The 27,180-nt window shown below is 34.9% G+C and overlaps 1 protein-coding gene across 3 annotated transcripts in view; it reads right to left on the reverse strand.

Moving 5' to 3' along the window:
* The window catches only part of sano (CABIT domain-containing protein serrano), a 233,013-nt gene that overhangs the window by 50,749 nt on the left and 155,084 nt on the right, over window positions 1-27,180 (reverse strand). For all 3 annotated transcript variants that reach the window (XM_089646490.1, XM_089646491.1, XM_089646489.1), the window contains exon 4: window positions 15,971-17,947. In XM_089646490.1, the coding sequence (XP_089502616.1) occupies window positions 15,983-17,911 (1,929 nt within the window). In that variant the 5' untranslated portion in view covers window positions 17,912-17,947 and the 3' untranslated portion in view covers window positions 15,971-15,982. The remainder of the gene's footprint in view (window positions 1-15,970; window positions 17,948-27,180) is intronic.

Here is a 27,180-nt window from a genome sequence, read left to right on the forward strand (position 1 = left end):
AATATATAAATAGTATCAAGCAAGTAATGAAGTAGGTATCAAAAAGAATTTATACATTTTTATTTATGCATTCAAAATTTGTATTTCTTTTGTTTCAATTTTTGACAGATGTTTGTATGAATCAATCGAGTGAAGATGCGACACTGTGACAACGCGCGTAGTTTTTACTGAACTAGGTTCATTAGCTGGCCATTTCAACAATTAGCTGTGAAACTTTGATATTTAATCACCTACTTCTTGTTTCATTCACATTTTTACATCGTTATGTTCATTTTGTTATGAGGACTATTTGACTAGAAACGACATTTGATTCAAGTATTTGGTTCACTTGATCGTGCCATGTCGTCCTCGGGCGTTCCAGAATTCTTTTACCATTCATATTCGCGCCATGTATTTTCCTCACATTAAAGTTTTTACGAATCTCCACATACATGATTTTACCACACGTACGCCTCGGGAATTAGATATATACAGCATTCTATACTTGTATTAATAAATGATATAATGTGGGAGGTAGGCGTAACCCAGCTATCCCAACCTGGTCACTACATTCTTAACCTAGAAAAGCAACATTTTAGCATACCTTGTAAAAGATATACCAATATCTAGCAAAGTGGGTTTAGCAAATGTGTCATCCGACAAATTAACCTAAAACAAGGTAATAATTAACGAACTATCTACCTGTCCAATAATAACTTGTAATGATCTGCCCTTTCTACTTCAAACTGTTCCTTCTCTTCTTTCTACGATACATTTTCCTTAAGTCCCGTAGGTAACTTTTCCATAAGGCTTTGGTTATATATATATCCGGGGTAGGAAGGTCCTCCCTGCCGTCTTTTCTTTATTACACACCCCTTCAAGTGTGTACATCCTAGTTTGTCTACGTGACGTACGACCTTGAACGTACTCATTTCACGTGACGGTTCAGTATAAAAAGGCTTCACCGAACGTTGTGTTGGGTTTTTGTTTCTCGGTTTAGAAACCTAGTTATTTATGTTTTGTGTGGTATCCCTTGGTTCTTTTGAGATAGAGTGAGTTGAATCCATTACCGCTGTTTTTCAAAACCATTTCATAACCTTATCTTCTAAGTCGCCTGCTCACCCCCCCCTAGCTACTCGATTCTACCTATCGTAGGGTAATGTGAATATAATAAAGTGTTAGATTTTATATATGTGATATACATACGATAAATTTATGGTGTTAGTTGTCGGCGCCATCCATGTATATATTTTGGGAGGGGAAGGAGAGGAAAGGAAATGAATTTTTTTCAAGTTAAGATTGGCTCCTCCGCTTACCAAACAAAACTGATGGATGATAATTTGAGCAAGGCGATCGATATCTGCGTGTCTGGATATCACAACCGGCCGGGTCTCCCCTTGTTCCAAATCGGCAACCTTCACGCCAGAATAAAGAAAACCAGGTCTCTTCACCAATTTCAGAATTGCCCCAATCTCAAACACCTCCAGGATAAACTACTTTACTGAGTGTAGAAGGGGAAAACCATAACATCCCTTTATCACGAATCTAGTCGCGAAAATGTGACACGCAAGGTCCTAAGTTACGTGCCACCTCCAGAAAACGTTGTAACTCCCACGCCGTCGGGGATTTACATCCCTTTCTAGGTCAATACATAGGTAACACACGACGATCTTGTCGACATTTTGCCTGCTTATTAACGATAGGTTGTGTGCCTACCCATTCAGCCAATTATCATGTGAGATATATGTAAGGTCTACTCGAAATGCCAAATTTAGGATGAGGACTGTCTGTATTTTAATATTTGGTTCCAGTATTTATTTTATGAGGTTACTAGCATCCTCGTGTATTAGGTATGGGTAACTCCTACTGAATACCTATCCTCTCAGGTAAGGTATAAACGGATAATTGGTTTGATTTTTGCATTTAATTTAAAGAGGCTGCCTACCTCTCGAAAGGTACCTGTTGAGAAAAGTTGTTCGGTTGGTAGTTTTATTTCGGAGATTACCATCTCCCTCTTCCGACTTTAGATTTGTTTTTGTGCATCCCAATTCGTAACTTAGAAAGTCAAACAATAGATGAAAAGTATTAAATTAGAAAAGTCAAATAACAGAAGAAAAGTTTTCATTTTGTTCCGTCTGGTTGCATCCGAACGCTTTCAATTTGGGACGGCATACGCTAGCAAAACTTCCCCTTTGACTGACTGTACTCCGCGCCTCTCGGCCTATATATGAAAAGTCATTGGCCTGTCTCTCACTCACAGCTGATTGACAATCCGTCTAGGGTATTCCTTTTAATGATAACATTATTTGGGCGGCAGGTGTCGTAAACTTAGTTGTATCCGTCTTTTAAAGGGGGTCCTCTGGAATTTAATAAATAATATAAAAACTCACCCAGTTAGGCACCTCTCATTCTCAGCGTGAAGCTTACCTGGTTACACTATATAGCTAAATCACTTTAATTTTCGACCTCCTCCCTACGCTTATAAAAGGGTAATTAAATATTCCTGTAAATAAAATTGTACCTCCCTAATCTGTTAGGATTCGAACCCACAGTTAATAATCTATTTGATTCTCTGGTTTTTCGGTCTCCGTGGATAGAATGCCATCTCGCCAAATCAATAACCTAGCCCGATTAAAACTTGCTGCCTTTATATACGGTCACTCTGTTTTAAAAACGCGATCATTATTATTATTATTTTCATGTTTTTAAGACAAGTAATTTAGTTTGAACTACACATTTAAATCAACACAACTTTATAACACAATCGCGATTGCACAACACCTGGCGCCCCTGAGGTGGGTTTTTACAAAACGGCGCTCTACAAATTATCCAATTATTATTATTGTCATTATTATTAATTGTTTTCTCACTGAGTCCAACCACTTTCACTTCGCACAAAACCGGTTCAATAATATTTCACTTTAGTTCAAAATTCCACAATACTATTAACACCATCTGAATCCACTAATTCACTGCAATTTCACACAACACTTCTCATTTGTATAGATTTCATGGAGCTGTCAACGCACTCAAGTTCCAAACCTGACTGTCCTCCGGTCTCTCCTTTCCCGTGGGAATCTGTTTACTCAAGGCCCGTCTGTCAATAAATCTTCCGTCGTTGTTTAAACAAAAAATTTTCAGAGCACGTTATTTTATTATTTATCGTTTATTTTTGTGGATGTCCAAAACATCACAAACTACATTAACATTATTTATCTACTAGCATAGATAAGCATCATATAAGATATATTGTATTTTATCTACTTTGCAGGAAAAGCTGAAAGATCTCGCTATAATCAAATAAAGTGCCGTAAATGTATTTAATAACCACGGCTAACGGTCGAACTTTTAAACTTTAACCTTACTTACTTTTAGTCGGCAACACTTCTAATTTATTTATTGCGAACATACTGATTTAATTTTATATAACCTTTGATATTCAGCGTTCCCTTAAAAGTTAAAATAAATAGTTTTCTGAAATTCATTACAAATTTTTATTATATTTTAATAACGTGTAATGCGCTATAAATATATAATATAAGTTTTACTAATTAAACATGTTTTATTTGAAGTCCCCGGCTTCGCCCAGGCTATACGCAGAGTTTTAATAAATCAGATGTAGACGGTAATTTTCCTCTTCTTTGTACGCCAAGTATGCAAAATTTTACATAAAACATATTAAAACTTTGCTTTAGAAGGTTGGAAACGGGGATGAGGGTGGTTTTTAGAAATACCATGTAAACTGTGACCATCTCGGTCAAGTGTGAACAATTTTTTTAAGATTTGTTTAAAAAACATATCCACCAACCCACATCGGGACACTCTTTTTTATATTAAATTTATATTTTAATTTTATTTTTTATTTATAAATTATTACATGTAATGTTTTGATTTATACTACACTTCCATTAAAAGCATTTGTTTGTGGACGGAAGAGGAATGTTCATTTGCGAAAAAATAATATAACTTGGTTACAAATTAAAAAATAATTACGAAATTAAAAACCATACAAATTACGAATACGAAAAAAAAAAATTATGGAAGATAAATAGAGTATTGTAGGATAATTTGTGAGATTTTCAAGTGATACTAGGGGAATAATTTTTTTGTACTATTTATTTACTTATTTGTATTATTTATTTGTTTACTTTTTGGGAAGATACATTACATTATATGGAAGGAAGCTTTTGACTGTCTAATTAGGAATGTTTCCCGTTTTAGAACAGTCGAATTAACAGGTTTCAAATTATCATACATGTACACAATTACAATTACATAATAGTAACAATACAAAATACATAATAGTAAAACAATTATATAATAGTAACAATATCTTGTTGAATAATATGACAAGAAAATTGAGTAAGCAATACACTAATGGCGAATGTAAGAAAAATAAAAAATTGGGTAAAATTAAAAATTTGACAGAAAATAAGTACGTAAAAGCGAAAAATATAACTAGGCGTTCGTGATAAATAATTATCAGATTACAATTACTATTGCCCGTATTGTATTAATTACATTTACAGGGTGGCGTTTAGAGCTATTTTTGACTGCCGACACTGAAGTATTTTTCAATTAAATCCAATTTATATCAAGTCACAATTTCAATGTTTTTTAATTTCCACAATAAGTATTTTAACTGTATTACCAATTTAGTCGAGATTTTTTTGCGTCTTTACTTTGAATCTTGATGAAAAAACTTTTAATTCTGAAACACGTCGAGAATTTTTATTAAAATAGTGGTTTAAACAAAGTTAATTATTGTCATTTAATATATCCGTGACACGACCCCTACAACAAACTTTTACTGAGATCCCATCAGAAATAAAATGCAATGACACGGAGGTTGTATTTATCCTTTTATAAATTTAGGGGAGCGGGTCCTACCCTCTTTACTGAGACCACTCCCTGAGATATGACACAAGGCTTGGTCACCGTGACACCAAAACGGCGAAAAACAACTCAGTTTCCTCGGAAAACTGTGGATCAATATCTATATGCTATATTGTGTTGGGTAGGTTAGGTACAATTTCTGCTTCAAAAAGTTGCTGGAATTATTCAGAACATGACTATTCCGAACATGAATATTTCGCATCTGATTATTCCCCACACAGTACACGACGATCTCCAAACAAATGTGTTTCCCACAAAGATCACAAACAATTGCGCAGATTGTATCTCTGAACAAAGATTATTCCGCACATAGATTATTGCAAACATTGAAAAATGATCAGAGAAACATATGTTTTTTATTTAAAAAATAAACACTGTGTACAAGGTTTAAAATTAAATTATTGTATTACATGTGAGAAATTTGAACTGTAAAAATAATGGGCGCGGGTTTGGTGTGTTTCCCCACTGTGCACCGGTGTTGAAGGGTTCGATGACGCTAGTTCCCCGGAGTATCTTTCATTGAAATATCGGTACAACAAGTATCTGCACCGAGTTTAGGTTACGCAAAATGACGAAGTCATCACAAATTAAAACGAAATTGTACATTAAAAGATACCCCAGATATAAGTAGTTTACATTACCTACACATTTCTTAATATCGGAATGTGTGGAATAATCTTTGTTTTGAGTTTCAAATGTGCGGAATCATCTTGTGCGAAATTCTTGTGGTCGGAATAGTCGCATTCGGAGTAATCACCGGATTTTCCAGGTACTACATATACCTACCTGTTATGTCGTATTGGTTAGGTTAGGCACGTCTCTGCTCCGGATGTTATTTATCGCGATGATGTAAACACCTGGAGCTTTTAGCTTTCTCCCTAATGAACTGACCCCGCCGTCACCGCTCTAATTGTACTTTCTGACGTGACCGTTTGATTGCTTTTCTGGGTGAAATTGCAAAAACATAAACCTGACTGTCTTCCAATCAATTTTCGTAAGGTACATCGAATTTAACTCAAGGGCAGGCAGATAGGATGGTCCGCCATACATCTCTGTCTTGGCAAGCACCCAATCACATTCATACATCGTTTTATTTTCAATTTTTTTTTAATCACGACATGATTCGACTTCTCACTTCTTCTAGCTTGCACTTTCGCGACACATAATATTCTGCTTGCACTCCTTTCTTCATTCAGTCGCTCTACATGCCCAAACCATCAATGATATAATAATAAACGGGCGGATTTATTGCCATGTGGCAATTTTTTTTATTCAACCCAATATTTTTCATCTTTTCTCACACACTAAGGACGGGTTGTTTCGGAGAATTTGAACAATTCATCAAATTTCAACGTTCATTTTCGGGTTCTGTGAAAGTCCTATTCAAGTACTGTTATTATATCATTGTAGGCTAGTTGCTTGACAAAACTGAAATAAAAACAGAACTTCAAAAAATCTTTCACAGAACTTGAAAATGAACGTTGAAATTTGATGAATTGTTCAAATTCTCCGAAACAACCCGTCCTTAATATCTCCACTTTATTCCATTAGAATTTCAGAATCGAAACAATGATTGAAATTGTTTTACACGTGTTCGGTGACCAGATCTAAAGTGCCAGGTACTTCTCCAACCTTCCTCTTCTACTTCTCCCCTTCCCACTACCTTCAGCCTCACAGCATACCCCAACTCGACAAGTTTTGAATATCATATTTTAGCTGCACCATTTGTTTTCTTCGCTTTGTATCTAAGTGAGTAAAACTAAGTTAGAAGAACTTAGAAAAATATTGTTAAAAATTGTATGTTGATGATAAAAACAAGAAACGTATCAAATTTGAATGTTGATCATAAATACAAGAATCGTATCAAATTGTGTATTGATTGTAAATACAATAAGCGTATCAAATTGTATGTTGATCATAAATACAAGGAGAGTGTCAAATTTATGTTGATCATAAATACAAGGAGAGTGTCAAATTTATGTTGATCATAAATACAAGGAGGGTATCAAATTGTATGTTGATCATAAATACAAGAAGCGTATCAAATTTATGTTGATCATCAATACAAGAAACGTATCAAATTTATGTTGATCATAAATACAAGAAGCGTATCCAATTTATGTTGTTCATAAATACAAGAAGCGTATCAAATGTATGTTGATCATCAATACAAGAAACGTATCAAATTTATGTTGATCATAAATACAAGAAGCGTATCAAATTGTGTATCGATCATAAATACAAGAAGCGTATCATGTATGTTGATCATAAAAAAGAGAAAGTTATCAAATTTGTATGTTGATCATAAATACAAGAAGAGTATCAAATTTCGACCTACAGTGTAACCGCAGAAAAAGGTGAAAAATCTGAAATTAAATGTGAAACTGGTTGAAGAAATTGTTAAACTCCTCAATTGAGGATAACATAGTCGCAATGGATTCAAACAGGAATGGGACCATTTAGAATTCTTATACTAGTATATATTAAAATTTAAAATTCCCTCCCTTCATTTTAATATGAGTCACACCAATAAGCTCCATAAACAATACAAACGATTGGCCAAGAAAATTCCGCGAAAACAACGCGGCAATTCTGACACTTACCTCGTTCACATTTGACACGCCCTAATTATTAAGTAAGTACCAAGCGTCTGGTGTCTGGTTAGGTACTGCTTTAATGATACAACTCCGGCAATGTATTTATAAAAAGCTACCATGATTATTAAACAAAAAACCAAGCATTGTATTGGAATAAATCTTGCACAACCTTCTGTGAATAAGTGAGTAGTTCTTCAGATTTTATTACATTCGTTTGCTAATAACTCGGGGAGAGAATAATAATATTGTATAAGATATGTTTAATATCAGTTTTTGGAAGTAGATTTTTGTAGAATTACTTAATAATATATAATAACAAAAACTTTTTGGTTTGAAATATTACATATTTTGTTTGTGACCACCAATGTATTTAAATTTATCCACCAACCTGCTTCTCTTGGTTCAAGTTTCATCAGGGTAAAAATTTAAATTGATTTTAAATGTTAATAATTTGAATAATGATTATTATTCACTTTTAAGTAAATTGTGAGAAAATATATTGTATTCTTAAATAAAAGTGTATATGGGTGTATGGCTTTGATTTTTTAAATATAAATCTACAGTTTTACTCCGATATTTATAAATTTTTTGGGCACTTGATCTTCAAAACAAGAAGAATCGCTGTCCAGATGAGATTTTGTAAAAAACACCCATTAAAGCAGAACAAAGCCCTGGGAACGCCGGCAACTTCAGCAGTTTATTCATAATTTAAAATTTTAATAAGTAATAAATTTTCATAACGGATTTATAAATTTTGAGTATAAGTGTTGATTTCAATTCTTTGCCGCCGATGTCTATGGGAAGCGTAACTGAGAAACAGCCAACGTCATGCTGACGCCTAATCATAATTGTTTTTAGCGATTTGAAAAATCTTACAAAATAAGTGTAAGGTAATTCCATAAGATTTATTTTATTTTATTTTTTGTGTTATTTTTATTATAGTCTAATAACAAGTTTGTGCACATCTTAGTAATCTGTGTGAGTACACCTACTCTGGATTATGTAAATTTAGAGTATAAATATGATAATTTCTCATAATATTCACTTAAAGAAATAAAATGACTAATAATTAAAAAAATTTTTTTAACTAAAGTAACATTTAATTCAATTGTACTTATTTTCATGATGCTTCTGCAGTACCCACAGTTCTACAATATATAAAGTACCAAGCAATAATTTGAAAGTGAGCTCCATGTTGTGTATTGTCTTTGAATCGAAGAGGAAGTGATCCAGAGACAATCGACGCGTAGAAGTAGAAAGTTGAAAGGTGAACTGAAAAGGTACCAGCCGCTTCAATTGATACCGGTGCTTGTCGATCAGAACTAAACACTACGTTTTGCAAGAGATGCTTGAACGTTGAATGGATCTGCTAGACTTATTAAGACAAGATATCGATGGATTTTCTTCTAAGTGTGTACCTACTTATGGTCACGAGTTATGGCCCATTTTATGCTCTATTCATCGAGAAGAAATCATTATGAAAAACAATACAATAAATTGAGCACAGACCAGTTTGACGATCTTAAGCAACTTTGCAGGCAGTGCCTAACTAACTGACAATTTGGATTTTTTTTATTTATTTTGGTACAATATTTTACATTTCATAGTACATCCAGTAATGTTGGCCTCACTGGTGGCTTACCCGTACTGAGGCCTCCATTTCATAATAAAAAAATATACATAATACCTTTACAAAAATACATATATAATGCTGGTGAAGACGAAATATAAGGTTAAGATAAATTTAAATTTAAAATAGAGTTTTTAAATTAAAGTAAAATAAAATAAAAAAAGTTAAATTGGTATATTTTTATTAGATGTTGTGTGTTTGTGAGTAATTTGTGTTTTTAGGTTGTTTTAGCGAAAGGAATATGTAAGAAATATGGTATTTGGTTCTAGTATCAAGAGCAATTTGGATATTGTCAAAAATATTTCTGTGTTAAATAAGTAGTGTTGACGGCCGGCATAGTCCAGTGGTAACGCATTGGACTGCCATTCCGAAGGTCGCGGGTTCGAACCCGGCGTGCGCAAATAAATTTTATTTGATTAATTTGTGTTATTTCACAATTAATTAATTAAAATAATATATAGTATATTTGCGGCACGTTCCAGAGTGGAAGATACTACCAGTATCGCCCTGGTGTAAGACCACCATTCAGAATTGAAACGTTGCTCCAAATGGCTTTAGCCGTGTTTAGTGACTAGATCTGAATAGCCAGGTACTTCCCCACCTTCCTCTTTCCCTTCCCCACTTACCTTCAGCCTCACAACATCCCCCCAATTGGGGATGCCATAGTCTCACTGGCTCCAGACGGGAGCAGTTGGGACTCTTGTGAGGTATTCACTATAAAAAATAAAAAAAAGTACGCTAGGATATTTTTGATACAAATTTTACTATTGTCCAAAACACAGATTCTCCTAAGGATTTCAACTGTCTTGTGATCTGTAGTTTTAGAATTGTCTTTTTTTCATTTGAATGGTTTTCCACAATTGTACAGGTGCGTTATAAATTTGTCAGATTCAAAAGTTAGTCAATGGATGTTTTTAAGACCCCTGCATGTTTCTTCAAAAACCATATTCATTCCATTCTTTACCCAAAAATATCTTTCACGCAGTATCCACAAAGATGACATAGGACGATGATAGGTAAATTATTTGAACAAATTTTTTAAAGTTGGCATATTACCTTTGTCTTGACTAAACTATTTGATTTATCTGTTTTCTATAATGTCTTATTGGTGAGCCCCCGACTCATTTTATCATCCTTTTGCCATAGAGTTACAATTAGAGGCGCTACTGCATACTAATATCTCGTCGACACTTGTTTCACTATTATAATGAGATAGGCAGTCGTTGTAAACACGGTAGGTTTAATTAGAGCATTGGGAGAGTTGGAGGTCAGTTGGAGGTAAAAAACGGAACCCTTTTTTAGTTTCGTGTCTCATCTTAGCAGTCTTTTTTTCATCCATTCACTTTATATGTCCAAATCAATTTAAATCCTCCGCTGGTCAAGTCCTCAATCACGACACGCGCAACACTTCCGCTTAGTATGATGGTGTTAGGAGATTTTCAAATATTGTCAGGTTATTCATAACTCGGGAATGTTTGTCTTTCTTAAAAAATAATAAAAATAAGAAATGACCGAAGCGTCCCTTTTCAATCTTGTCCTTTACTATAGTGATTTGTTTTTGGGGTATTATGCCGTGTTGCGCTACCTCCTTCTTTAGCCAACGTTTCGGACAGCATTGCAGTGTCAATCATCAAGGCAGATGTGTAATCATATTCAAATCATACTTGTCCTTTATTCTTTAATCGGCTTTTCAAAATTTTTGGGTATGTTCATTCTTCAACAATAAGCACTAATTTCGGTTGCGCCTGTGTCCTGCGCAACTCTGATTCAATAAACTCTGGAACTCGGATTTGCTTTGGATTTAAGTGCTAGTTTTTCAAAATTGGAACTGATTCGTGGCGAATTAAAATAAGCGATACGGAACCTACTGACAACAGAAAACTATTTTAAATGTCCTTTTAAAAATTGGAATTATTGTATCCCGTGATTTTTCATGGGTGTGAGCTAGTATATTATAATTATTACATACATATTACCACAAGAAACTCGTTTCCAATGCTAATTTCATCATTCTTGGATAATAGAAAAAATAGAGTTATGACTTGGGAGCGTGCCTACTGTCGCCGAGAAATACCAAACTGCACGAAATCAACGCAACAAATCTAAGTCAAAGCGGCTATATAATAAAAGTAATACTATGTAGATAGAAACAAAGGCTAGGCGCCGCTGTGCGTTGATTCGATTCACAGTAATATTCTAACTAAACTCCCCTGTTTCTATTGTATGCGAATTCATACCACTTCTGCAAAGTCCAAGTCCACTAACTCAGTGCTCAGGATCGGTATCAGAATTCCATTGTCAACTGCTGGCCTGGCTTATGTAAATGTGTTATTAGATCAGAATAGTATATTTCGGTCAACCCCCCTCGACTATCTCATTTTCATCCACCTTACAACATTTGTCAATGATGACTTAGTTCCACTAGTTCCGGGTATTAACGCTCCTGTGTAACATAAAATTAAATATAAAAACTCAGCATGTGATCCCTGACTTTACCGCCCGTTTGGTGTAACTTTTTATGGCACACAAATAAAAAACAGACTAGGCGACGATAAAACGAGATCATACGATTCGATTGGACGTTTTTAGTGACGTTTGGCTTTACGAGGAATGCACAGGGTGGCCTGATAACACATGGTGATTGTTAAAATATCGGCTCCTCAGGGATCTAAGAAATTTCGTACGGCTATTTAAATTATGCCCCCATATTTTGATTTTTCAGATACTATAAACAATTTTTTTCATTCTCTAGCCACATTTTTAAATCTACTTTTGCAATAATAGCGGCTATCCTCACGACGACATATTTTGGTGTCGCGTAATATTTTTGATATCCTACATGCTCGCTCTATGAAATCTTATATTGTAAATATATTTAAATGTGAATGACGTGGTTATTTAGTGAATCAATTTACAAAGATCCTTCTGAGTTCACATTTCTGTTCACATCATAAAGCTTTACTGTAAATAATAACTAGCTGATATGATTTGAGATTTTCACAGCCAAAAGTATTATGGTGATTTGTTTTTGGGGTATTATGCCGTGTTGCGCTACCTCCTTCTTTAGCCAACGTTTCGGAATGATTACACGTCTCCCCTGATGATGGACACTGCAAAGCTGTCCAAAACGTTCAAAACGGCATAATACTCCAAAAACATATCATTAAAATAACTAGCTGAAGTCCTCGGTGTTGCCTGGGCCTTTCAGAGAGTTTTAGAAATCGGATGTAGTGTTTTGAAGGTCATAATTAATATTTCATCTATCTAGTATATTTCACTATTAGACACTTTTATTTATATAACTAGATACATGTTACTTAAAATAATTGAATAATTTTTATGGCGCCGTTTACATGAAAAATAACCTTAAAGGCACTTCAATTTTACTGGTACTAATGGCACTCCACCCAGGTGTAAACAATGGGAGAAAATTAAACTTTTTCTCATAATAATCACGTTTAAACTGTTGCTGACTCCATATTTCCATGGAGTACCAATATGATATCATAAACTTGAGAAGACACATAACTTATACATTTTAGGTGAGTTGTCCGTAAATATTTTTTAACTATATATACAAACTACTCTGATTTTAAAAACTTTGGAACCTTGCAAATGCAATTTTTGACAGCCGAGGTGTTCAAATTCGAAAAAATATTTCTAAGGTCCACCCTAAGGCACAATATGTTGGTCGGAGCGAGTATCGGGAGTGCAGAAAATACAACAGATATAGAAACGGAGTAAAGAATAACGATTCGTGTTTCTGAGAAGTGGAAGATGAAACGGACTCAATACCAAAGTGTTGTGGTCAGGGTTGCCACAATCGATTGAAATAATATGTTTTATGGTGAAAAAAACTTATTCAATAAAATCTCAAATTGTAATATTTAAGCATTGAGGATAATATTAACCACTACAATTCCTACAATTTAAAAACGCAACATTTTAATCGTGATTATCTGCGAAAATGTAAAAAATACTGTAATAAAATTATTGACACTATTTTCTAAATAGGTTAAATTTTTTATTGACGCGAAACTGTCTAGAAACAAAATACAGGCAGGTTTTTCTGATCTGACCATTTCGATTTAAATTTTTTTTCCATTTTTTTCTGCAACTAAAGGCTTAAAAAATCTTTTGGTGCTGGGTTTATGCACCCACCCATTTTAAAAGACATTTAACAGTAGGTATTAACCCTCAAACAACCGATAAAAAATTGACCGAAAATTCGGACTCGATTTACTCAAAAACGAAAGCTCAAATCAGAAAAAGTTATTCCACAAAATTGACGCGTTTAAAGCCGTATTTAGTGACTCAGATCTAAATAGCCAGGAACTTCCCCACCTTTCTCCTCCCATCTCGATGAGCTGGGAGCAGTTGGGTCTCTTATGCAGTATTCACATAAAAAAGGAGGTACTCCACAAATAAAGCATAATTTCTGAAAACCAAAGTTATCGTAATTAAGGACCTGGATGCAATAACAACTTATGATGAAAATTGTTGCTTTGAGTAAAATGCGTTCAAAGTTTTTCGAAATGCGTATTGAATTCACTGGTAACTTGTAACTAGGATTCTCCGTCTGTGTAAAACAGTGTTGTGTTCGCACAAACAGTCTCCGACTCGTCTTGAAGGAGTTTTAACTATAAGCTTGCTAATTGGAATCTCGGCCAGTGAGATTGTCTGAGAGCCTTCGCACTGTTCATGGCGACAACTGGGCACTGGCTCCATCTTGCGGACTTCCTCGCAAGCTCTACGCACTGCCATCTGTGCGTGCAACTACAAAGCTTCCTAACAAACAGCAATATTTACACAGCAGATGGAAGAGATTGGAGATACCAAAAATGATATAGCAAGAAAAACGATTCGTAGCAATACTGGTAACTGGTAACCCTATTTATTTCAAGTCCCACGAGTTGTTATAGCCAATACAATACATATTGATTTATATCTACGAGCATTTCAATAAGTTTGTCACGAGTGCGTCCCACTATTTAATAAGCAACTACGAAATGTCGTGAGGAGGACTTTTTTTCCAAAACCGCAGACCCCGGGAGGCCGAGATGCTGAAGAAACGAATTAGTTCAGTTCATCTCAAATGTATTGAATTTATATTAAAGAAGATTCTATACTTTTGACTTGTCATCTTAGAAATTGACATTCTAATTTTCAATAGGTACACACTGAATAAAATTATGCTTTTTTATTTATATGTTTTTTCTCTTTATGTATATTTGAGAATACATAAAGCCGTACATTTTTTTAACGAATATTTTTTAATTCGACGATTTTTTTTTAATAATCTAAATGCTGAAGTTTTTTCGTGATATTGGAAATAGAGTAACAATTCAGATGTGTTCTAACATCAAGTATATTATTTTAATTTAAACATGTACCGCAAAAGCTGTGATTGTGTGTATGAGGATGTTTATTATTGTTTATAGTTGTTTTTATTTATAATAATAATAATAATTTACGTATTTAAGTAAAAGTTTTTCAGTTGACATACTTCTTTTGTTGTCAAATTATTATAAGCAATAATTACTAGCCTGAAATATGCAAATTGAAAATATCTCCCGATTAACAATAAATGCCGCCAACGGGAATCGAACACCTTCTGATTGCCGGTCAGATGCTCTGAACCACTAAACCCACCAAATAATTCAATATGTACTAGTCTTTCAATCAAAAATTACTGCTTATTATATTTTTTCACCTGTAAACAACCAACTTTATTTTTGTAGGAAAGACTTTGTTAGTGCTGAATTTCCCACCAGATGGCATCTCGACGTATTGTATCTTTATTTGTTGGTGAAATATTTTGACTTGTCAAATATTATTATTTTTTTTAATGATAATCTATTGTTTATAAGACAAGGCTTTTTTATTCATGGCACAATGGATACCAAATTATTATAATAAAAAATATTTTTTGTTGTGTTTTGAATTCATCGAAGTTATTATTAATCCCTCTAATATTTTCTGGTACTTTATTAAACCATTATATTTCGAGGTTTTCTGTGTATGGTTTTGTTGGACCAAAGTTTTTTTTTAGATACATTCAGTAATAAACAAACAAATGCGTTATAGAGAATTCGCCTGCATTGACTATTTATCAAATTCTATGATATGGGAGTGGTGGACATTTTAATTATCGCCACGGAAAAGATCACTATTCATATTATTAAATCAACGTACTGCTTTATATAGCTTAGGCCGTGTATACTGACCAGATCTGAATAACCAGGAATTTCCCAACCTCCATCTTTCCTCTGCCACTCTCTTCAGTCTCAGGACATTCCCCAATTGAGGATGCGAAAGTCCCACTGGCTTTAGACAGTTATTGAGACATCATTCATGATCGTAATGGTAACGGTTCGAGAGTTCTTGACATACCACCACATTTTCTGTGTTATAACTAAGATATTACGTTAGGTAATGTTCACTGACAAAGTTTTAAACATCGAACGTACTAATTTCGGTTGTCCGTAAAGGGTTCCGAAGATTCCTCGATGTTCGTGAAATTATTGAAGATAAATGAACTTGAATTTGCCTAGAATTTAAGTATCATTTTTAAAATTGAAACTGATTGCTGGAAGAAAAATTCAGACCAGCATTAATGTAGGTATTTTAAGAGATAATTATTTTTATTGTATTTTTAAAATTGGTAATATAATAATAAGTATTATCATTTGGATGATTTCGTCACGGTGACTTCCATACAAAACAGTTGAGTGAGCGTTCGACAAAGAATTTTATCATATTTTTAGACTTTTGACGCCCACGTCATTATCTTAATAAATATATGCGAATTTACGGCTTAATGTAGACCGGCGATCTTTTTTATATATTGTTTTTAAAAGTGTCTTACCTTCAGTAGCGACTACAAGTAGAGTGTGCTGACTCTTTTTTGGCCACTCAGCGACAGTTTGTTGGCGTTTTTTCTGTAGACAGTTGGTTCCTTGGGCTTCTCGTATCCTGTGTCTGGACCTCCCCCTCTCAACTCCCAGACCAGGTTTGTCAAAGACTTCGGCCTACTGAGCCTGCGGGACCTTTTCTCTGGAACCTTTGCTCCAGCTCCTGAATCTCCAGAAGTCCTTCCTCCTGAGTGACTTGAATCCAAGGTTCCGTCTAGTTCCATCGCTTGCTGGAGATTTGAAAGGCTCTTGTAGCGAATGTTGAATAGGGGCGAACCTCCCTTAAGTAAAGGGTTTAGACCGGGACTAGGTAAAGGACTAGACGGGAGATCTTTGATGGGAGAGTTACTCTTCTGTCTAAAGACCATCCTGTTTCTTTGTGAACTATTATTGTTCTTGATGTAGAGTTTTGGGAGGTTATTGCTAGCCGGTGCCATGGAACATTTTTCTTTGTATAATATCACGGGGATATCTTTTAACGTTGAGACAGCTGCTTTTCTAGTTCGTTTTTCGGCTTTGCCCATGTTGATTGGTGCACTTGGAGGCTTCTTCCCTGGTATTGTTTCTATCGGCGGTGGTTCCGGCCTGCTGTCTGTAATAAGAGGCATGTGGATTGGTGTTGTTACTGGCGAAGTAGGTGCTGATTCGTGTCTTGTTACGATTTGCGACGGGTCGCACCCATAAGGCGATTTGATATGTTTTGGAAGCGGAGCGAATCCTCTTACATAGTCGTAAATTTGGTCTATTTCATCGTATTCATCGGGCAAAGGAGATGACTTGATATCTTCCTTATGCGAGTGATTATGGCTGTGGATATGGCTACGGTGAGAATTAACTATATGACCGTATTTCTGACTGTGGTTGGCGGAGTCTGAAGACGCGCTCCGTCTGAGGAAGTATCCCGTCTTGGTGGGAGCCTGAGTGGACCGCTTGGGATCTCCCAGCTTCCCGTCCAGGACGTGCATTTTATCCGTTACTTCTCCGAGCAACCTATTACATTTCTCCACCAAGCGAGAAAATTCCATAAAATTCTTGATCTGGTCATCGTTCCTACATTTTTGTAACTTCAAGGGGGCTGCAAGCGGTAGAGCAACGAGCGCACTAGAATCCTTTTGCAAAGGTAGAGCAAACACGTGCTCCTCTTCAAAAGAGGCTATCAACCTCAACTCTGGCACAAAATGACTGGCACTTTTCAAGCCCCGGGGTGGCGTTCCGTGCACTAATCTGACTGTCAAAGGAAACCTCTTGCTCAGAAGGTTCTTGGCAGTATGCACGCCACTGATATTATCTTCTTTAGCCAAAGCTGAGAACCTTCCTCGCTGCTCCAATCCGAGCAAAATTATATCCCCTTTAGAATCGATACACTTCAAAAACTTCCCTTTAACACCATTAACATGTATCTCTCCTTCTGGGATTAAGGTTTCTCCTGCTGGTAGATTGCGGGCTGATCCGGCGGAAGTTGAACCATCAGTTTCTGGTCTTCCTTGTAGTACTCTCATGGATTCCCTCACAAGACATCCCGCCAATCTTCTTCTGGCTAGTTCTGCAACGCTTTCCATGCATCGTACAGCTCTTCCTTCTTCGCTCAAAAGCTCGAAGTATCCCGCGTATGATTCTGGTATGGCTAGTCTAGGTCCTACGCAGACAAGTCTTCTTCCTTCTTTGAGTTTGACTGCTTGAGCTACGATCTGCCGACGTCTGCCTGCTGAGACGAGGAGTGCCGCAGACTGTAGGCCGGGGCAGGGGAGGGTAGGTACTCCCAGGCCTCCGTACTGCCCCTTGGTGAACTTGACCACGGCGGGGAGACGGTGTTTGGGGATGAACTCCCGCAGGTAGCTGCCTTCATCAGACCACCTGGCAGCAGCCACCAGGATCTGCCCGTCAGTGGCCGCCATCTTATTCTGGGCGCTGCGACAGCTGCTTAGTCACATCTGAAACAAATAAAACAGATATATTAGAACCTTGTGGTCATTGGCGATGAGGAAGTCAGGAGAAGTAGGGGATGATCAAATATCACAGGCGTCAGGGACATCGGTGTCCTTGGCTCTCTATGCAGCGCAGGACCGCGAGGAGAAAGGAACCTTGTCCACAATGGAAACTGGAGTGGGGGACACGATCCTCCGCAATTAGGAAACGTTTAAAGAATAATATTTCAAGTAAATTTTTTATTTTAATTAAGTTTGTGCAAATAGAAGTCAATATCTTAATTATAAATATTTTTTAAAACTTTCTACAGGCCGGTTGGTAATACAATGTAGAAAAAAAAGGGTTAAGGAAGTCGTAATATCACGACGATTTCAAATTTGAAAAAAGAATCTTAACTGAATCATAGAACTGGAATCGGAACGAGCCATCAAATTTACAGACAGACGAAATACAAAACGGTCGAGTTAAAACAGGACTTTGCTACGTTCAGTCAGAAGATAATATAAACTTTTCAGTATATAGGTATTGAATTTTATAACAGATGGATTCAGAATACAGTTTTGATTCCTTTCGGTTTGTTTATTTTCATACTTCATTATTGGTATAGTCCGAATAAAATTAGTTCTTAGGGACAGTTGTTGCACAAAAGTTGAAAATTAACTTTGAAATTTGATTAATTGATCATATTCCGTGATCAACTGGTCTTATGTAGCTCTGCGTACCCTAAGCCCGCCCAAAAACAGTTATCTCAAGTCATAACATAACCAAAGGCATTTTGGACTTTCAAAAAAAGATTTCTTTTATGTTGTTAGTCTATTCAAAAGCATTATGTAAATATCAATTTAAAATTTAAATATGCATTTCAAATTTGAATAATTTGTTCCACATTACAGAACTTTCACGTAGGTACTATAACATTATTGAATTTCACTTTTACAAGTACCGCGTAGTAAATACCTTTTACTTTCCGAATGAATAAAATAACATGTTCTTAGAAAAACTAAAATGTTTAGAGAGTATTTCGCAATCCTCCCGATAATTATCCACACAAATAAATAAATATTATCATCGATCGACTAACTTATCCGATATATATATACAGCCATTATTCGTCCAATAATAAGTAAACTCACACAAATCTAAATTAAAAGTTTTCTAATTCGAATATCGTTACAAAATAACAATACCAATCTAAAGTAGATAAATCCATCAAATATTTTTACTTCAAACATACCAAAAGAATGTTACTGTAGCAAATAAGCTTAAATGTATGTACCAATTGTTAAAATAAATATTTGTTTCAACACAGGATTTCCGTAGTGAGAAAGGTGCAGAAAAAAATTGTCTAAACCCTATCTGTATAGATGTGCCTGATAAATAAAAAAAAATCATAATTCATAGGTTCGAGTACCGAATAAAAAACTCTGTCTTTTTAAATTAATAAATCGTAAATCTAAAATTATACGTTATCCTATGGATAGTGCTAATCGAGAGGATGGTGAAATACTCCCTTAGTCTTACTCATAAAGATTCCCTAATACGTCACTGCAGCATTGGTATAACTATACGAGGAAGAGGGCCGAATATTGCTAGTGTTAAAATCTTTACTCATAATAATATTAATGAAAGATTTTTTTAGACTGGCACCACTTTGTTCCAAACCTTCAAAACATGATAATTTAAGCATTTCGCGTTTTGTTGCTAACTAAACGTTTCTGCAGATGTAATGTCACTGACCTGGGAATCGATTCTCTGATCCAAGTCGAAAGTACATACATTAATCGAAATTCTTATTCTAGAGTCTCATCGAAGGTACAAACTAACAAACGTCAAAAGCCATTCCATTCGAACAACGAGTGGATCAAACGAAATATCTAAACACAATGCATTATATCTAAGGATAACGTCTGATATTTTAAAATGAATTCCAAATGGTTGAGTTAAATTCTAACTGGTTATAATTTAAATATATAAAAATTCAGCTTGCGTACGTTTATGCTCGCATACATCGAAAACGAAACACGCTGAAAATTTCGGAGTTTGTTGTTATCAGTGCCAGGAGTGTTTAGATATGTTTAAATGGTAGAGTGGGTCGATCCACTCGTTTTTCGAGTGGAATGACTTCGTCGAGAATCGAGGCCCAGGTATGTTTTGTTTTGTAAAAAGATTTGTGTAATTCGATATTTCGATTATGTATACCTCTGACCTCTGATAGTGCTGCAAATGGGTATTACTGCTTTTCAATATTTTCATTGCCCGAGTGATCGATATTTGTAAAATCAACCAGATTGTTAACATAGACCGCCATCTCCGTCGTAATATGTTCCTATTCCTGAGGGTCGGGCAGTTTAAAAATCTGTCAACTACTAATACTGCCGCATTACGGCCGGTATACGAGTACACAGTACTTATGCGCGTGATTATGATTAACATTTTCTACTAACCCGTTCTTATACCCCCGCAATACAATTAAAACGGAAAAAGTATATCAAACGAATTATCAATACGACAAGTCAGGTTTGTGTTTCAGGAAAGAAATTTCTGGAGCTTTTCTGATGAGTAAATAAAGGCAACAAGACATTGGAATAATGAGTGTTGTTCGAATATAGAGTTTGTTTAATATTTGTTATAAATTAGCCGGATATAAACTAAGTTTTTGTTTGTTTGTGTTTGAAAAATAAATAAAATTGAATCCTTGGTTAATGTCTTCGGGTACCTACGTCCTGATACATTCCGTGTCAATTGTTCAATCATTTACAAGTCAACTAACTTCAAAATAATTACAGTACATTTGTTGGCTTGCGCATACTGTTTTTTGTTCATCACAAGTTTACTCGTGCAAAAAGTATACAGTATAATAACAACTCAATATGGCTAGTATAATAAGGCTATGATATATTGTGTTTCTTGAACAACATTATAATAAAACAATCAACACTTTACAATAATGTTCAATGACCTCTCGATGTAAATACCACAAGAAAAGCCAATGAACTGATCTTTAGAATATCTCAAAACATTGTGTAAATAAATGTATTTATTTCTTCAAAGATGGGAAACTTATTTTGTGGCACTATTTTAATTAAAAATAATGAATACTTCGTTTTAACCACGTTTTAAATACATCTATTTAATTTATTTTTTATCGATTGTTTGTATGAAAAATTGAATGAAGTGGAAATTAACCCGATCGAGCTGAAACTGGGCACATGGACTCGTTGTCGATGAAAATTTTGGTGGCACTCATGCATTCACGCGCTTTTCTGAAAATTTATGACATTATACTTAATAACAAAAAGTTACAGCACTTAATATCAGAAATAATGTCGGTAATATCCACTTAGAATTTTACTTAGGTGTTAGCGTTGTACTCCAGTCCCTGGGGAGGAACGTTCAATCCTCATTCAAACAAAATTTAATTAGTTTTTACGTACGTCTATTAATAAAAATTGATAAATAAATAAAAAAAACTTAATTTAACGTGTTGATATTTTATTGTTTGAATACAACCGACATGTTACGTGAGCAATGCTCACCCAATCAGGGTTTACTTAAAACTCAAACATCAGAACGCTGATGAGGGTTGTGATGGCGGTGAAAAGTGGTTAAAACGTAGTGTTTATTATTTTTAGTTAAATGTATTTATCTTTTACAAATAACTTTAAAATACCGATAGCATGAATTATGAAATCAATGAGATCAATTAATTTATTTATTATAAAAATAGTGTAATTTAATAAAATCATAAGCCATTCATCAATAAGGCATTCCTGTGTTGAGATATGCAGCTTCAAAATTATAAAAATAATACACATAAATTTAGAAAATGAACTTTATAAAGTATATATTATGATAGAACTATACTAACAGACCGAACGATTAGTCAAAATCCTGTAATATTCAAAAATCTGTTTCTGAAAAATAAGAAAATGGACAGATTTATGTGATGAGATTAAAAGATTTTGGCATTCTCAGACTATAAAAATATTACCATTTGTTATTTCGGCTACTGGAATTATACCTAGCTTTCTCATTAAAAATTTTGGCGTATTAGATCTATCAAAAAATTTATTTATAAAAATGCAAAAATTAGTAATTGTAAATACATGTAGGATTACGAAAGATTTTTTAAATATTTATGTTGAGGGATCAGTAGGATTTATAGGTCCAGTTAGGAGTTCTACCGAGCAGAACCCTCTGATATGAAAATATCTGGAGTCAGTGAATTATTTTCCCATTTAATCTCTGGCGAGTTAACGTGTTTTTTCTTGTATTTTTTATGCTTACATAATGCACTTGCATAATGTGGATTGACTAGATGATCATTTGTGGATAAGTGTGTGGAAGGGTTTGGTTTTTCCTATGGGGAAGATTTAACCGGACATAATCGGAAGAAAAAACTTACTATATATGCAACAATAACATTCTACTTTAAACTGAATAAGTACCCGTGATGGCTTATCAGCCACAATCATAAGGTGACCATCCTGAAAACTGACAAGAGGGAAAGTATGAATAATTATTAATAAAAAAGAACAATAAGTATACTAAAAGTGAAATAGGTGAATTCTAACTGGTAAATAATAATAAGTAAGTAAATTAAAACCCCTCCAGAGTTTGAGGGTCGTTCTTACAAATTCCCCAAATAAAACGAATGTGTTTTCGAAATATCGAGGTCTATCAATTTTTTTAAGATAGGAGTAAAAAATTAAGTAAAAATGTGGTTAGCGTTTTTTAACAAAATTATTTCACGTTTGATATTAAAATGTTATTATTTAGAAATAGTAATGTTTATTTTAAATGCATACCTACACCGGAAAGATTATTTTATCTAGTCTCTAAAATAGTATTTGTTTTTCCGGAAAAAATAGGATGTGTATAGTGGAATTGAAATACACAAAATATATTACAAACTGAACAAAAGTGTTGAAAGTACTGTTTTTTTCGAATATTTGAGACAAGGAATGTGATGTCATTAAAAAATTTCAGTAGTTTTATGTATTTTCATACATTTTTCCTCTCACCCCGCGGCTTCAAATTGTTCTCGAATAGTTCCATCGAGGGCTTATTAAGTCCATAAAATATCGAATGTATTGTTTCCACACTGATTTATCTATTTCCACATGGATTGAATCCACTCATAGTTCTGATATATTTGATAAATATTTCAGTTCAATATTCAGAATGCTTTGAGGATGAATATTCTCAGTACCGCCCTGGTGAAGAATTCAGAAATGATACGTTGCTTGAAATGGTTAAAGCCATGTTTGGTGACTAGCCAGTGAATATGAATAGTCAGGTACTTGCCGACCTTGATTTTCCACGTCTCTTTTCTCCTCCCGACCCCACAGTTACACAACATTATATTTCAGTTTGGGACGCTATCGTCCCAATGCCTTCATACGGTTAAGAGCAGTTGGGGGTAAAATTTAAATATAAATAAAGTTTCGTCATCGACGGAACTGGTATGAGTGTAGTTCCACAGAATCGTGAATATTGCCCTGATGTCAACGGTTTCATTTGTCTGCAAATTCGTGAGACTAAAAAATAAGGACCCCAGAGCTACGCATTCGATAGATTTTGCTGCCTCAGATAAATACAAGTATAAATGATACTCTTTACTATCGTGATTAATTTTTGTGTTATTATGCCGTGTGGCGCTTCCATCTTATGTAGTCAACGTTTCGGACAGCTTTCCAGTAGCCACCATCACGGCAGACGTTTAGATTGAATCGTGTTTTTGAAATGTAGAAGTGTTACGCGCGTTAAATCTCATAAGACCAATATTTCAGTATAATAATTATATTAGTGAAATCAATGTGGTTTCAGCGTTTAGTTTTGGTTAACATAACCGTCAAGTAGCTGATATTAAGAACTATGAAGTTTAGCCCCATCGTCTCTATTAATATTACATTACAATGAAAAAAAAATTGGCCAAGAATTCATCTGCCCAAATTTATTTCGTGTTGACAACAGGATCTTTGACAAAAATCTTTCACAGATAATATACAATACAATTATATCACCACACTTTAATTACTGTTCAAGTATTCTTTTTCTCTGCAATAAAGAGAAAATGAAAAAATGCAAATACTGCAAAATAAAGCAATGCGAATAATACTTAAGCGCAACATATACACACGGATAAGAGACATGTTAAAGGAGCTGAATATTTTGACGGTGAAGCAAACTGTGTATTTGAATGTACTTATTTTTATACATAAAATTAACTTAGGGATGATGTCTAAGGAACTGAAAAGAAAAATAAATTACAATAACGAGATACACGGACACGGGACGAGAAATTCTAAGCAAATTAGACTGCCAACAAGAAAAAAAAAGCACCCAAAAATTTCTGATGTACCAGGCCGTTCAACTCTATAACAAAATCCCGAAGGAAATTGCTGTGATAGAAAATATTAATAAGTTCAAAAATGAATTCAGAAAATATGTCTATCTCAATTATTAATGTTTCTTTTTTTGTGACTTTATTGAAATATTTAAAGAAAGATTATGTTTGCCAAACAATGTACATGTTTATAAAACTATTAGCACACACGAAGATGTGAGCTAACTTAAGATTAATAAATAATAAAATAAAAAAACACCATAAAACACAAAAATATCTGAATAATCTAATCAAATAAAAAATAAAAAAATCTTTATTACAAGACTTTAAGACATTATATACAAGTTAAAACACATTTGTCAATGCTATTAACGACATCTTTAAGCGATAATATTGATGATGGCATATTGTTAAAGTTCAACAAACTCGCAGACCAAAAATAACTTTACATGAGACATAATAATAATATATTATTATATACTCTGACCATCACCCAGTCTGTTTTTGGCACCCCAATTGGGATATTTTGAGGCTGAAGGTAGTGAGGAAGGGAAGGAGATGAGGAAGAGATGGGATTTACCTGGCTATTCAGAGCTGGTAAAAAACACTGCTTAAGCTATTATAAATTCAGTACAGCACGTCAGTATAAACCGTGAACATTTGTAAAAATTCATGTTTATTTGCGCTATGTTTTTATTCCTTGACCTTTAGTACCAGAGTCAAGGTTCTTAATACCATATTTATCTCAAACAGAAACCTTCATGTACGTTGCCATGTGTCTTTTTATAGACCTTAAGGTTTATGCACCTTAACGGTGGTTTGTATTGTGAACTTTACATTATTATGTATGGAAGAGGAGCCTGCTATGACACCACACGTTGACAACACGTGTGCACGTGTTAGTGGAGCCTTGTGTACTGTGGAGTGTTAGTGTATAGATGTAACCTTATATGGGATTCATTGTAAACTAAGAGTAATGAGTCTCGGTGTACATTGTACTTGCATATTCTAAAGCTTTTATCGAAGCGACAGGGATGTATTAGGAACCGGAAAAGTTAGTATTATAACACTAAATTATTTAATTTGTGAGCTTTTAAGTAGTCCGCACGTCTGAATGCGATGCGGTGCAGATCACCAAGTAACTAACTCGCAGACCTTGATATCCTCCTCAGACACCCCTTGTAAGAAAGAAGAAAAATATAACTATTAAGTAATTCACTTGCTTTTTATTGCCAAGTCATTGCCTAAATACATACATCAATGCCTACAGTGCATCCTTTATGAGCTATGGGAGCTTTTGTACTATTTATTCAACTGTAAAAAATATATTATCAACTTTAATTCTTCTCTGCTTTCCAAATATCGTTCAATCTAAGTAGGTAGGATTGGTTAGAGATTGCAGAAAAAAAAATCCGATACATTTGTGGTGCGGGCTCATAGGCTGTAGCCTTGGTAGCCTAAATTCGGCCCTGGTATGTACAGTTAGTCCCATTATCCGTGTCTCTTAGAGACCCGGCTCCTTAGCTCCTTGGCTCTACGTGGCATGAGGCATGAACCCATCCATGGCCGTCGCTCGTATTGGGAGAGTCGCATCTCGCGACCACCAAACTCACCACTCGTCGCACGAGCGCCAAAATCCAACTTCCCATTGTGCCATTGTAACGTCGGGTTTCGTGTCTTTTATAAGCGCGTTGATGTCTCGCGAGTACATTCATTTTCGATTACATATTTATTATTTTGTAACAATCATGATCTGCATTTTTTTGCAGTACGTGATTGCCACTTTGTTTGAAAATTGGCAATGCTCTTGGCGTAGTTTTATTTGTGAGAACTTTTTTACATTAGCTCCACACAGGAGGTCGTAAATAATTTACCTCAAGACTTTTGTCGTCAGCATTCGGGGATGTTATGAAGAGGGTATTTTTAAGGAACGGAAGAGGAGGTAAAATATTTAAGGGTGGGTAGGAATCTTGGAGTCTAAACTGCATTGCAAGGCAAGTCAGAAGGTCTCCCTCAAACATCGTTCGATCCGGCCCAATGAAGCTCACACCATGAACCCAGGCACTCCTGCTAAGTTACCAAACGTAGCGAACCACTTGGGGTGAACTATAACAAAGGTGTTTATTATCAAACCCGCCACTGAATTTAATCGCAGAAGAGTCCCAACTATTTAAAGTTCAAAACTAGTAGAAATATTGTTGTGAGGTGGAGAGCAGTGGGGTATGGAAGAAAATGGAGAAGAGGTAGCATGGAAAGTAGGTACATGGGTATTCAGATATGGTCATCAAACACGGAAAAAGCCATTTCAAGTATCTACCTAAAGTTTTGATTCTGAATGATGACCAAGACGATAGTGAGGTATATTTATATCACTCAATGAGCCAATGAAAAGAATTTAATGAATTGGTTAGGTTAGGTAAAGTGTGTTGTTTGTTCTTTATGTTCAATTTTGTTTTGTAACTGTTCTGTTTTTGCTGTGGAACTTACTGAATAGTTAAGTGTTTAAGTTGTGCATTAATCAGCGGTTGTAGCTAGTGGGAGTATAGTTATATCCCATGTTCTGTTCTATGTCTAGTAACACATTCCGGGAAACAACGCAACACAATCACACGATCGCTTAATTAAATCTCAAATCACCACACGGCCAGGGTGACGCCAGGAACTGCAGGACACTATGGACCCGTAATAAGGAGAGATACAGCTAGGTTTCTTTGCAAGCCGTGGGCAACGAGCTTCGGATAGAGGTCAAATCGGTAACTGTGCCGTAAACTGGACGAATAAAGGACCAAACACGTTTAAATCATTAACCATAGAGTCAATTATAAAACTCTGCAAAAGCTTTATTGTCAGAAGATTTTAGTAACAAAATTCAAATATTAGTATGTTTTA

This window comes from Hesperophylax consimilis, chromosome 24 (genome assembly GCF_061612785.1).
Source record: "Hesperophylax consimilis isolate HC1 chromosome 24, BYU_Hcon_1.0, whole genome shotgun sequence".
NCBI lineage: Eukaryota > Metazoa > Arthropoda > Insecta > Trichoptera > Limnephilidae > Hesperophylax > Hesperophylax consimilis.